The sequence below is a fragment of the Lithobates pipiens genome, unplaced genomic scaffold (assembly GCF_037356315.1).
Source record: "Lithobates pipiens isolate NorthernLeopardFrog02 unplaced genomic scaffold, aLitPip1_a1.2 Scaffold_23, whole genome shotgun sequence".
NCBI classification, from domain to species: Eukaryota; Metazoa; Chordata; class Amphibia; order Anura; family Ranidae; genus Lithobates; species Lithobates pipiens.
The window spans coordinates 118,063,344-118,078,100 of NW_027507785.1; the positions used below are offsets into that span (position 1 = coordinate 118,063,344).

The following is a 14,757-nucleotide window of genomic DNA, read 5'->3' on the forward strand; positions in this document are numbered from 1 at the left end:
CATATATGCAACACTACCCTTTACTAGGGCTGCAGATTTAAAGTCCCAGGTTCTGTTCCCACTAGTGCAGCAGCAAGGCAAACAGCAACTTCACACTTTGATTCCAGATTTCACAGTACAGTGCCTTTTTAAAGTTTGTTGCAGTAATAGGGTTCAGGGAGCTGTGGAATACTACATATTGCTAACAGGAACAATGAGGACACTCTTCCTTGTAGTAGCTCTGCTGAACAGTCCTTTAAGCAGTGGGATAATAAGTGGACAGTACTGGGGCTCTGTGGGAACCAATGACCCAGACCAGGCAAGCCGCATACTTGTTGCAGCAGGGGTGATAAAAAGCAGCAGTCATTGAAATTCTTCCCCCCTTTGGGTCAGTACTTAGAGTGTTCTTCTAGCTTGGAATGTTACTCTCTGGTTCCAGAACACATGCTTCCCCTGTGAACTCCCAAGGCAGGTCTTCAGGGGCACCCCTCTTTAGTCCCTGAAAAGGTTTTGTGACTGAGCAGACCCCCTCAGCATGGATGGGACCCTGTAGAGCAGGCAGTACCCTCAGAAGGACAGCCAGGAAGGCTGGCAGCCCTCCCTGCTGGGAACTTCTCCTGCTGAATAAGAACGCAGCTCTCAGAGGCTCCAGACTATTTATGCCCCCCTCCAACCACCTTCTGGACAAAACCTCTTCAGGTATTGGCTGTAATTACATAAATATTCAGGCTGCTTGTTTGCCTCTCCCACCCACTATGTTCTGGAAAACTCCAATAAACAGAGGGCAGCAGCCAGGTGTGCAGCCTGCAGAGCACAGAGGAGCCTGAAGCAATCACACCCACAGTTCTGCTGGTTACTGGAGAGCAAAACTAAATTTCCCGAACCAAAAACCTAGAAGCCTAGATAGGAAGGTGCAACATAATAAAGCGATAGAGCACATTACAAGAAAGAGGTGGGGTCATAAGAAAGGCATAAGGTCATTACATTGAATGTGGTGGTTCAATGGCTTCGAAATGGTCTTTACAGTGTGGTGAAACTGTAGCTGCCTATTGTTTGCTATGGCCTCCACTGACACTGCTATGACAATCTACCATTTTCTGATCAAAGTTGACATATTTATATTTCTATCTCTATCTCACAGTATGCTTCTTTCCCTTTACTCACCAGTGAGTAGCCGGTGAGTAGTTTGCTCTTGCTGGGGTTGGGTAAGGAATCATCCGACCTTTTCTTCAACCTGAAAAAGATACACAGTTTATTTGGAATGATTGCTCGGTAGTGAGCACTGTTCTGTGTAACTTGTTCCATAGTTTACTGACTTTAGCAATTGACCACATAATTCTCTAATCAATCACTAACAATGTTTGGTCATGTAGATAATGTAATTTGAGGTCATCCATGTGGTTTTGCCCATGGATTGCTCCTTGTTGTTATTATTTACACTCACCTCTTGTAATGCCTGAATGCAAAAAATGCTAACAGTGAACCAGTGACGGAGATTATAAAGGAAAATATGCATATGATGTTTGTTGTTAAAACTGCAAAAAAAACAAAAAAAACACAAAATGGAATTTATTATGGGTACATTTAAAAAAGCAAACAGCAATCTGTAATATGCAAAAAACAATGGTAACTAATCAGCAATTTTTATTGTTTTGAATGTACTAAAATTCCGAAAATTAAGATATATTATACAATACAAATAGGACTTTCATGCTTCTATAATCCACTAGTAAGCTGTTCACTGACATGTAAGATTCTTGTAGTGATTTTAGACTCTCACTGGACTATCTAACCCAACTCGATCAGAAATTCCACCAGCAAAAGTCCGATGTGAGCTTTTGGTCTTAAATTCCGACCGTGTGTATGCTCCATCGAACTTTTGCTGGCGGAATTCCCACCAGCAAAAGATTGAGAGCAGGTTCTCAATTTTTCAGTCAGAAAAAGTTCAGATCGGAAAATCCGATCGTCTGTACACATTTCAATGCGCAAAATTAGTGCTCATGCTCAGAAACAATTCGACACATGCTCTGAAGCATTGAACTTAATTTTCTCGGCTCGTCATAGTGTTGTACGTCATCGCGTTCTTGATGGTCGAAAGTTCAGAGAACTTTTGTGTGACTGTGTATGCAAGCCAAGCTTGAGTGGAATTCCATCGGAAAAACCATCCAAGATTTTTCCAACGGAAATTCCACTCGTGAGTAAGGGGCATAAGGCTGGATTCACACCTATGCATTTTTAATGCTTTTCGCATTTTGCAGATTTGCCCTACAGAACATGTTCCATAGGAAACCATGGTGAATGGACTCTAGTGCAAATCTGCAAAATGCAAAAAGCACTAAAAATGCATAGGTGTGAATCCAGCCTTACAGAGAGTTCGTAAAATGCATGTGCAGTGAGGATTAAGGCCTGGTTCACACCTATACATTTTTTTTTTGCACTACAGTCCATTTAACATGGTTTCCTATGGAACACGTTCTGTAGTGCAAATCTGCAAAATGCAAAAAGCACTAAAAATACATAGGTGTGAATCCAGGCTAATGGTAGGATACCAGTCATATAACTTTAAGGCCTCATGCACACTGGGCCTTTTTGGACGTTTTTACAGCAGCTGTTTTTGTCAGTAGACGTTTTTTTCTATAGTCGTTAAACTCTCCATCATGTTATCCTATGTGTCCATGCACACATAGGCTGTTATCAGCAATTTTGGGCAGTAACGTTTTTGAGCAGTAAAAAAACCCCAAAACTAGTGGGTTCTGAGAAACGTTTTGCAGCTGTAAAAACGCTCTAACACTGATAAATGTCGATAAACACTCAAAAAAGTCACTCACCAGCCTTTTATTTTTATTTTTTTATTTTTTTTTTACTTTTTTGAGCTATTGTAAAAAAATGTTAATAAAAATGCTAAAAAACGCTGACACGGAAAAACGCTAAAAAACTTTATTGCAAAAACATTGAAAAACTCACTGCAAAGCTACTAACATTTTTATAACGTTATTTTAATGTCCAGTGTGCATGAGGCCTAAGGCCTCATGCACACTGAATGTTATAAACAAACATCGATAGCCTTAGCTGTAGAATGTGTTTTGCAGTGTTTTTTTAGCTATAGCAGTTTTCAGTGTTGTTTTTAGTTACATAGTCAGTAAGGTTGAATAAAGACACCAGTCCATCTTGAGTGAGTGTCTACAATTGTCCCTATCAATGTAAATTGCACACTCACATCGGTCCCTACCCTCAAGGAGCCCACAATCCAAGGCCCCCATTCATATACTAGGGCCAATTTTGGACAGATGCCAATTAACCTACCTGCATGTCTTTGGAGCGTGGGAGGAAACAAGGGTACCCAGAGGTAACCCACACAGGCACAGGGAGAACATGCAAATTCCAGGCAGGTAGTGCCATGGTTGGGATTTGAACCAGCAACCTTTTTTACTGCTAGGTGAAGGGATAACCACTACACCACTGTGCCGCCCAATGTAATGTTATAGTTGTAATGTTTTTTTTAAGCTGAACTGTGTATTTTCACTTAAATCTTGGTGCACATTGTATATTCCATTCCAGATCTGTACAATAACCCAGTGTGAAACTTTGCCTCTGTGCAGGAGCTTCCTGTAATAAAAACCAATTACTGCTGCTCGCTCTCCTTGTGCAGGGTGACAGGACTTGTATCTGCCCCTTCCTGTAGTGAGAAGAATTGCTGGGCCCCTCCCACAGCTTTACTCTCTGCATTGGCTATATATTTCACAGCAATGCTGTCACTGCTTTTTTACAAGGTAATATCTGGGTTTATAAAGGTATTTGATGCACACCAAGTGGATTTATATCTTCTGTGGCTTTAGAATAAAAGTTTTGTGCCTGGAGTTCATCTTTAAGAAACCCTATACTTAGAGATATGCATGGCTTCTACAATTGAGCTTTTCTCAGATTTTACATTTCTTATTTTCTTAACCATCAGAAGTTAAAAGAAAATTGCTTTCTAAGAAAGACTTTCATGTCCCATGGACCACTGATTTTTTGTGCACTATACACAGTTAGGTGTTTGTGCAAATGACAAACATCTAACTAAAAGCCAAAACCCCTTTCATGGCGTGTTAACCTAGTCCCATGTACTGTTGTACCTTTAGCCCTTGTACACACGGTCGGAGAATCCGTCGGAATGTGTCCTATCGGACCGTGTTGTCGGATAATCCTACTGTGTGTGGTATGCATCGGACTGATTCCGTCGGAATATCCGTCTGACCCAATTTTCCAACTTGTTGGAAATATTTTCTGACAAACTGGTCCGATCGGACATACTCCGATCGTGTGTAGAGAATTCTGATCGGACAAAGTGCCACGCATGCTCAGATCAAATTCCTACACCAAAGCTATTGGCTACTAGCCTGAACGTAGTCCCGTCGTAACGAAATAACGTCATCACGTTCTGAATGATTGGATTTTCCGACAACTTGGTCCGACCGTGTGTATGCAACAGTTTCGGACACAATCCATCGGACAAAATCCGTCGGACAAAATCCAACGGATTTGGTTGGCAGAATGTCCAACCGTGTGCACAGGGGCTTAGGACTTGTTCACATCTAGGCACATTTAAAATCCTGCTGGGGAGTGGAAATGGAACAGTATACACTTCAGTGTTTATAAAGCAATACACTCCCAAACCCCAAATGTAGCAGTTTGGGTGAGCTTTGTATCAGGTCAAATCCAAGGACACGGCAATGAATCTACACTTTTAACTGTTTTGTCACAAAAGTTTGAATGAGCAAAACCCTTAAGCCTCATACACACGATCGGATTGTTGGCCAACAAAACATGGACTTGTGTCTAAAGAGTGTTGGTGCAAACTTGTCTTGCATACACACGGCCACACAATTGTTGGCTAACAATTTTGAATGTAGTGATGTACTATGTTGTTTTTCAACTCTTTAGCACCACTCTTTGGGCTCCTTCTGCTAATTTCGTGTTAGTAGAAGTTTGGTGAGTGTTGATTCATGCTTCATTTCACACTTTTAATTTTGCGCTTTTCATTTAACACTTTTCAGGTTATTCTGAATGGCCATTGGTTAAAAAGCCATTTTTCGGAATTGGAGGCGATAACGTGTTATTTATTTACAAACGGTTTTTATTAAAGGTTATTGAAACATATACAATAAAAAAGGTCAATCGGTACAAAAGTAATCAGAGAGAATAGCATACAATGTAACAACAATAAATCCTTGATACTCTGATATGACATAGAGTGGTATGCTAATCCCAACAGAGAGAACTCATAGAAAAATTCCGCTGAAACCATGTACCTCATTGAGTGAAAATAGAAGAAAAATCAAACAAAGTAAAGAAAGAAGTAAGAAAAGAAAAGAAAAAACTAAAAAGAAAACCAAAATGCTACCACAAGTGAATGTCATCAAAAACCTTCATATACCCTGTCATTAAACACTGTGCTCAGCCGGACTGTCAGGCCTTGGGGTTATCCATTGCAGAGAAGTCCAAACGGACCATTTACGATCAAAAATCTGCATGGAGTCTTGCAAAGTATGGTGTAATCGCTCCATGAGCTTAATCGACTCCATGCGCTGCAAAACTTGTTCCCAAGGAACCCCCGGGGACCTCCAGTGCAACGCCACAGTCCAATGAACTGCATTGACTAGTGTATGGGCTAATTTCTGAGCCGGGGGAGTTAGTCCCGGGATGTCAGCAAATAAAAGGCCAATCCGGCACGTGATTTCAATATTAGAGCCCGTAACCTGGAATAATTTATCAGCTACCCGTTGCCAAATGGGCTGCAGTACCCCACAGCCCCAAAATATATGGGAGAAGGAGCCCGGCTCCGGACATCCACGAAAGCAGCTCCCCGGGACCAGTGGGCAAAATCTATGTAGCCTGGCAGGGGTATAGTACCATCTAGTGTGCAGTTTTAATGCAGTTTCCCTGACCGCCAACGATTTCGCGCATTTACGCATGTTTGAAATCGCATCTTCCCATTCCTCCGGGGTCATTTCGAAGCCAACCTCCCTCTCCCAACCTAGCATAGCCTGTGATTTAGCCTGTAGCTGTACCTCTCCAAGAGAGCGGTACAACCAGGAGATATTTCCCCGATCCCTAGATGAGGACTTACAGATCTTCTCAAAATCATTAGGAGGGGGAAGCCCCCACTTCAAATAATGAGTGGCGTAGAAATGCCGAACCTGCAGGTATTTATAGAAATCTTCTCTGGGCAACCCGAACTGCTCCTGGAGAGAAGCAAAGGTACAAAACGGCTGTTCTTGGGAAAGGGCCTCAAGGGTAACCAGGTCTTTCTGAGACCAACCCTCAAAGCTCTCCGGTGCCAAAAAAGCCGGCGGGAATCTAGGGTCCCCCAAAAAAGAGGCCAGGCCGGGGCAGGGTGGGCACAGGGCATATCGCTTTTTGTATAAAGACCAGAGTTGAAGGGATTGTGCTACCACTCCATTCAAAGTGGCTAATTGTTTGGGGCGAACCCCATCCAACCACAGAAGGCCCGGGAGGTAGAAAGGGTGCACCGAGGATCTCTCAAATTGAAGCCATGAGACCGTACCCGGGGGATAATGCCACTGCGCCAGCTGCACCAGCCTGGCCGCGAGGTAATATAACCATAGATGAGGGAGCCCCAGACCCCCACGGACCGCTGGCCTGAAAAGTAGCGTCTTGTGCAGTCTAGGTTTTTTGTTTTGCCAAACGAACCGATTGATCTCTTTCTGTATACCGTCAATCGTGTTCCGGGAGACATATAGAGGCAGTGCTCTAAAAAAAAATAAAAGCTTCGGGAGGATAGTCATTTTGATAGCCTGGATTCTTCCCATAAAGGATATCCGATAACTATCCCAAGATCGCAATAATTGTGTGACCTGGGCAAAGGCTTTGGGATAATTTGCATAATACATTTTAGGTAAGGAAGCAGCCAACTTGATACCCAAATAGGGCAACGAGTCGCAGCACAATGTAAAACCAAAGCTCGCCTGTATACCTGCAAGAGTGGCATTGGGAATGTTAATAGGAAGGGCCGCACACTTAGCAAGATTGACGCCCAGACCAGACATGCCATGGAATGAATTCAACAGGGGGATCAGATTCGGCAGCGAGACCACAGGGTCTGATAAAAATAATAGTACATCGTCTGCATACATACTCAGTGTGAAACCCCGATCCCCCTTAGAATATCCCCTGATATCCGGGTGTAGACATATCGCCCTGGCAAGCGGCTCCACCGCCAGGGCAAATAGCAGGGGGGAGAGGGGGCAACCCTGCCTAGTCCCCCTGCCAAGCGGAAAATAGTCAGAGGAACATCCCGGGAGTTTAATTCGGGTGCAGGGGCGATGGTACAGAGCCCTAAAGCCGTGCACAAAAGCCCCCCTGAACCCGAACCTAGAAAGGACAGATTCCAGATAAGGCCAGGTGACGCTATCAAACGCCTTATGGATATCTAAGCTTAGCAGTAGCACCTTTTTGGAGAATAAATTGGCGTCCTGAATAATATTAGTGGTAAGACGGATATTGTCTGTAAGTTGGCGAGAAGGGATAAATCCGGTCTGGTCTGGGGATATCAGAGTGGGGATAATATTAGAAAGTCTATTTGCCAATAGGCGGCCAAATATTTTCAAATCATTATTAATAACCGAAATTGGTCTATAATTTTGGGGGAGGGAGTGGTCTTTGTTCGGTTTGGGGATCAAGGACATGTTCGCGAGAAGCATGTCCTCGGGGAAAGTGTGGCCTGTTAAAACAAAATTAAACAATTTCGCCAAATATGGAAGTAGTTGGGGTGAAAATTTTTTATAATATATAGAGGTAAAACCGTCTGGACCAGGGGCCCTAGAGGGTTTCAGTGATGAAATGATTGTCTGGAGTTCCTCTGTACTGCAAGGGGCATTCAAAGCTAGAGTTTGCTCCACAGTCAGGGAGGGGAGGGGAAGGCCATCAAGCCAATCTTTAACAGCTAGACCCGGCGTGGGGGTCGGGGCTGCCAACAAGTCCTGATAAAATTTAGAAAACAGTCCCAAAACCTCTGCCGGATGAGATACCAATTCTCCCCCTGCGTTCCTGAGTTTGTAAGTGTGTGGCGGTCTCATAGTAGCATTCAACTTCCTGGCGAACATCGCAGAAGCCGAGTTACTGTGCAATAAAAATGTAGCCCTTGACCACCTCAATGCCTTCTCCGTCTGCCCAGAGAGAAGAGTGTCTAGTTCCGCTCTTTTAGTCAGGATCTGTGCGAATATGTCAGGGGAATGGGAGTGGCCATGAGTGTGATATAGTTTCGCTAATTCTTCAGTAAGTCTGGAGATGTCATGTAGTCTCTGTTTCTTCAGCGTGGCCGCTATAGAGATCAAACGACCCCTGAGAACCGCCTTATGAGCGGCCCAAAGGGTGGAGGGGGAGATGTCCTCAACGTCATTTAAAGTAAAATATTCCTTTATATGCTCTGCGATCTCCGCCACCAGGGCCGGATCCGAAAGCATGGAATCATTAATGCGCCACGAGGCCTGGGATGGGGCTATACCTATATGTGCTACCGAGAACGACACCGACTGATGGTCCGACCAGGGGCATGGGATAATACAGGCCTTAGATGAATTAGCTAACAGTACCGGAGTGCTAAATATATAATCCAGTCTGGAATAGCTGTCGTGAGGATGGGAATAAAACGTATAGTCTCTGGCACCCACATTATGGGCGCGCCATGTGTCGAGTAGTTGATGGGAACCGAGCAGACGGACAAGGGATCTCGGAAAGGCATTAGCAGTACTCACCACCCGGCTTCTATCCAGCTTAGAATGTGCCACCAAGTTGAAGTCACCACCTAACAGTAGATGGGGGGAAAGGTATCTGTCCAAAATCTGGAAAAAAGAAATAAAAAAAGATGCCTGCGAGGTATTAGGAGCATAAACATTAGCCAGAGTAATCTCCTTACCATTCAACAAACCCTGCAGGATGATAAATCTACTATGGGGATCTTTATAGACGTGTTTAACCTCCAACCTAACTGAGTTTCTAATAAATATAGCCACCCCCTTAGATTTCGAGCTAAAAGTGGTGAAATAATGTTGCCTGTAATGTCGGTCAAAGAAACGAGGGTGATTAGTTTCAGAGAAATGCGTTTCTTGTAGAAACAATATATCCCCCCCCATATGTCTATAATACCGGAATGCTTTCCTACGCTTATGAGGAGCATTGAAGCCCTCTACATTATGGGAGATTATTTTAAGACCCATGACAGGAGGAAGGAGAACGCTATTAATAGGCACAATAACAGTATACTAAAGTACATTTCTGGATGGCAGGGCACCCAATACCAATCTGAAGATAAATTCACAAGTGGTAAAAGAAAAGACAATAAACTAAAAAAACATTTGAAAAGAAAAAAGAAAAACCAAGCATTAGTGAAACACCATGGCTTCGGGGGTATACCAAAGACAAAACCAAACTCGTGGATACCCCCGATAAAAATAACATCAGTCATCAGTCAAGTGGACTCTTAAAGTCCAATGCTCTATTCCGTAGGCACTGTCAAGCTAAAATGCAGTGCGATTCCAGAACCCAGGATCCAAAATCCGGAACCCGAATCTTGATGGCAGCAAAGACCGGGTTCACCAGGCGCTAAATAGAAAGAGCAGGGGGACACCTAAGCGCGAGCAGTGAGAGTAGTTCTGGTGAAAAAGGCGCCAACCATTCATCAGAAAAATAAAACAAGGGTGATTGAAGCATATATCAAAACGGGAATGCGAAAAAAAAAGGAAAACTAAAAATATTCATGAAAACCAGGGAAAACCGGTAGCATAACTGGTAATTCAACAAAAATTCTCAGAAGAGGGAGCTCACTCATCCGGACGATCTTCAAAGGTGATCACATTTGCAAGTCTCGGAGCTCTTGACGCTGTCGTCTGCGATCTCGCTGTGGAGACGGGGTAGCCCAAATGGGCGAAGGACGAGGGGTAGAAGGAAGCCTCTGAGGTTGCTCTGGAGCCAGCAGGCCGAGTTTGACAAGTAACTCCTTGCCGCCCTGCAAAGTGGTGACCGTATGGGTTGTTCCATTGTGAGGGACTTGCAACTTGAAAGGAAACCCCCAGCGGTACCTGATTCTCGCCGTTTGCAGAGCCGCTGTGACCTCTTTAAGATTCCTCCTCTTTTCCAAAGTTGCTGGGGACAGGTCAGGGAAGATTTGAATTCTCACTCCATCTAGCTGAATATTAGGGGTATTGCGGGATGCACGCAGAATTTCCTCCTTGATGAGAAAGTCCTTAAGGCATAATACAATGTCTCTAGGCGGCTTATCCTCAGGGGGTTTGGGCCTCAAAGCCCTGTGAATCCTGTCACAGGCAAACGCGGTTTCCGGGGAGTCCGGTAAAAGTGACATAAAAAGCCGCTTAATGTAAGGAAGCAGATCCGCTATCTGTTCCGGAACCCCTCTCACCCTGAGGTTGTTCCGCCTGTTTCTGTTGTCCAAATCTTCGAGATTGGCCTGCAGCTGAGTAACAGAATCTGAGATGGAGTCATAATCTCTGCGTAGATCCGAGTACGCAAGGTGCAGTTCATCATGTTTGGCTTCCAATAAATCCGTCCTCCCTCCCAGCGCTGCCAACTCCTGTGTCAGAGTGTTAGTAGATTTATGAAGTTCCACTTGGAACTTATTAGCCAGCTTTTCATACATGGCAGAGAGGCTAGCATCTAGCTCTGCCTTGGTGAGGTGTACAGCGTACTCACTGGATGGTGCGGTGGGCGCCGGAGGGAGACTTGGGCCTGGCGTGACTGCCGAAGCTTGCGGAGGCTGGGCGCCATTTTGCGACATCCCGCTCTGTTCCCTCGTCCGGAGAAGGTAAGTAGTCAGGGACTTCTGAGTAGTTTTCCCACGGTGAGATTTACGTGTCGGCATGCACCTCTGATTCCCCAAGGGGTGTAGGCTGTAACCGATCGAAAACGCAGGCTGAAATCCCCTCGGGGAGTGATAGATCTCTCACAGGTTCACGGAGCTCTCACTCCATGCGTCCTCTCCTCACCGCGCCGCGCATGCGCCCCACGTGTTATTTATTATTGGCCTTGGAGTTATTGCTTTGACAATTTTTGGGTTGAATAATGATTTGATTTGGTATATTTCTATATTTTTGGATTCATAGAATGTACTTTTTAGTTAAGTTTTATTGGCAGATAGCATGTCTAATTTTATTTCTTTTCTTTTTTTAATGCACAATAAAAAATTTTTGGAGAATAATACTTGGCTATGTGTTTTACTTCAAATGACAGTTTGGGAGTAGGCAGTTACATTTAAAAAAAATAAAATGTAAAATTAACAAGAGACACCAACTCTTAGGCTCGGTTCACACAGGACGCGTCACGACTTGCAGCGCCGCGACCTGCCGCGACCTCAGCGGCGACTTGCAAAACGACTTCTGTATAGAAGTCAATGCAAGTCGCCCGAAGTCGCCGCCAAAGTAGTACAGGAACCTTTTTTCTAAGTCGGAGCGACTCGAGTCGCTCCTATTAGAACGGTTCCGTAGTACAGAACGGGGGCGACTTGTCAGGCGGCGAAGTCGCCTGGACAAGTCGCCCCTGTGTGAACCGAGCCTTAGTTGTATCTTTGATCTTAAAAACTATGTGATAATGGTGTTGTGGTAACTTGCCCAAATAAAAAAAAAAGCATAATAATATTATTCTTGATATCACTAGAAAAAAAAAGCCTTTGAAAATTTGTTTGCAATAACGTCATCAGTATCATCAACAAAGCAGCTTCATTATTATCCAATTAAAGAAGAAGAGAATTGTGCGCTGCATTTTCGAGATTTCATAATTTGCCACATCATGAATGTTAACTCTCCATTACGAACGCTAGTTTACAAGACCGACCGATTCTGGCTCGTCCTTGCTTCTGAGCATGTGTGATTGTACTTTGGACTTTTGTCCAACGGACTTGTGTACACACGCTTGGAAAATTTATAAACCTGCCACAGAAAGTTGGCCAACAATTTTCCGATGGAGCATACACACAGTCAGATTTTCCACCAACAGCCTGTCATCACACATTTCCCCTCGGAAAATCTGATTGTGTGTATGAGGCTTCACAGTGGGAAAAACTGACAACATGGTCAATAACAACACACATTAGAAATGTGAAAAGAACAGAAGCAGTATGACAAAATTATCAATCGCTGGCATTACCGAAGGTTGTCTTCCAGGAACAGCTCTGGCTCCATACACTCCATGGGCCATTATACAGAGACTTTTCATCAGGCTTTGCACGCACCTTGGCTGTGTAGTGAGTGGAGCCCTCAAGTTTAGAAACTGGAAAGTAATATTCAGGTGGATTACCAGAGACATTGACCAATGAGTAAGAAGGACATTCTTGTTCTCCCTAAAGTGACATACAAACAATGGTTAAAATCAGGGCTCTTGCATGTGCCCGCATATTAGGCATATGGCCGTACAGAGTAAAAACGCTTGTTGTGGCAATGTAATGTTTTGAAAAATACACCTGTACACGTAAGTGTGTAAATTCGAGTGTTGGCGTTTATGCACGCGTAACTTCGTACGGTATTTTATGTAATGTGCTGTATATCTATGGGCAAAAATACACTGCAGCGGTAGCTCCATCATTTACTCTGTATGGCTGTAGGCCCAATAAAAGGCTACTAATAAGAGCCCTAATTTGTGCATGTACTGGCTGTCTGAAGTATGGTGATTGAAAAAGATAAAAGAACATAAAAAAACGTAGTATACAGAAAAAGATGAAGTAGGACTTGGAATAATAATAATAAAGAAAATTACACATTTTAAAGATAATTCAGTTATATTATGTAAGAATGTACCTCCTTCCAGTAACACAACTGGTATGTTAATTGGATAGTGGGAAAGTCCACCTTTGGTGGGTTCCACCCCAGTGTATATCCATTGTTTGACTGGTCTTTTATTTCGAGAGCTGTAGGGGACTCAGTCTGAACTGCAACAGAGAAAGATAATCTAATATGTAGATGCTGACAGGACTATGTCTGTGATCAGACTTTACCTGGAAATTAAAGGTTTAGGCAAAGTATGGTGCAACAAGAAGCAATACTGAAGTGACCTAGACTTTCAAACCTACCAATGAGGATAGAACATATTATAAAAAAAATGTATATTTAGGATCTTATTAGTGGTACGGTTAGACTTTGTGGGAGCAATCATTGTGTAACACCACAGGCATTAATGGTGCAACCACCCTTAACATAATAATATAATACAATTGGTTTCTTGCCATCAGCCTGTTCCTTGGTTCTGCTAAACAAGAGGAAATTTAGACATCTTCACAGTGTATATGTATATGAAGAGTAGGGATGAGATGAACACCCCCTGGTTCAGTTCGCAGCAGAACATGAGAACAGGCAAAAAAGTTGTATGAACATGCGAACACCGTTAAAGACTATGGGACACGCACATGAATAATCAAAAGTGCTCATTTTAAAGGCTTATATGCAAGGAATTGTCAAAAAGTGTTTGGGGACCTGGGTTCTCCCCAGGGGACATGTATCAATGCAAAAAAAAGTTTTAAAAACTAAAGTTTTTTCGGGAGCAGTGATCTTAATAATGCTTAAAGTGAAACAATAAAAGTGAAATATTCCTTTAAATTTCATACCTGGGGGGTGTCTATAGTATGCCTGTAAAGTGGCGCATGTTTCCCGCGTTTACAACAGTCTGAAAGCAAAATGACATTTCTAAAGGAAAAAAGTCATTTAAAAGTAATTGCGGCTATAATGAGTTGTTGGCCCCGGCAATACACAAAAAAGTAATTTTAAAAAACGGCATGGGATTCCCCCACAGTCCATTACCAGGCCCTTTGAGTCTGGTATGAATATTAAGGGGAACCCCAAACCAAAATTAAAAAAAAAAATTGCGGAGTCCACCCAAATTCAAAACCAGGCCCTTCAGGTCTGGTATGGATATTAAGGGGAACCCCGTGCCAACTTTTAAAAAAAAATGGCATGGGGTCCCCCTCAAAATCCATACCAGACCCTTCAGGCCTGGTATGGATTTAAGGGGAACCCCGCGCCAATTTTTTTAAAAAAATGGCATGGGGGTCCCCCGAAAAATCCATACCAGACCCTTATCCGAGCACGCAACCTGGCAGGCCGCAGGAAAAGAGGGGGGTGAGAGTGCACCCCCCCCTCCTGAACTAGACCAAGCCACATGCCTTCAACATGGGGAGGGTGTTTTTGGGTAGCCCCCCAAAGCACTGTGTCCCCATGTTGATGGGGACAAGGGCCTCATCCCCACAACCCTTGCCCGGTGGTTGTGGGGGTCTGCGGGTGGGGGGCTTATCGGAATCTGAAAGCCCCCTTTAACAAGGGAACCCCCAGATCCCAACCTCCCCCCCGTGTGAAATGGTAACAGGTACAAATGTACCCATACCATTTCACAAAAAAAGTGTGAAAATAGTAAAAATGACATGACATGGCTTGGGACAAGTCCTTTATTAAAAAATAAAAAAATAAAAATGTCGCACAAAGTCTTCTCCTTCTCTTCTTGCTCCGCTGACGGACGAAAAAAGAAAAAAAACGTGACCGACCCTCCTCCATGGGAGACACCCGCTGTGTGATGCATCTTTGCTTTGACATTCCTTTTATAACTGAGGATGGGGCCATAACATAACGTTCCTGGGTGACCCCGCCCCCCTCTGACACACAGGGACTTCCCAATGGCCCAATGGCCCGAGAGGGGGGCGAGGTCACCCGTTTACGTAACCAAGCTCATTCCTAATGAAGAGGACTGGTGTGGATGAAGAGCACATTAAGCACACTTTGGCGTTTA

The 14,757-nt window shown here is 43.8% G+C and overlaps 1 protein-coding gene across 2 annotated transcripts in view; it reads right to left on the reverse strand.

Moving 5' to 3' along the window:
• CSF2RB (colony stimulating factor 2 receptor subunit beta) overlaps window positions 1–14,757 on the reverse strand; it is a 118,042-nt gene that overhangs the window by 50,254 nt on the left and 53,031 nt on the right. For both annotated transcript variants that reach the window (XM_077452257.1, XM_077452256.1), the window contains 4 exons: window positions 12,783–12,913; window positions 12,136–12,328; window positions 1,424–1,514; window positions 1,144–1,213 (listed from right to left, as the gene is read on the reverse strand). In XM_077452257.1, coding sequence (XP_077308383.1) covers window positions 1,144–1,213; window positions 1,424–1,514; window positions 12,136–12,328; window positions 12,783–12,913 — 485 coding nt within the window. The remainder of the gene's footprint in view (window positions 1–1,143; window positions 1,214–1,423; window positions 1,515–12,135; window positions 12,329–12,782; window positions 12,914–14,757) is intronic.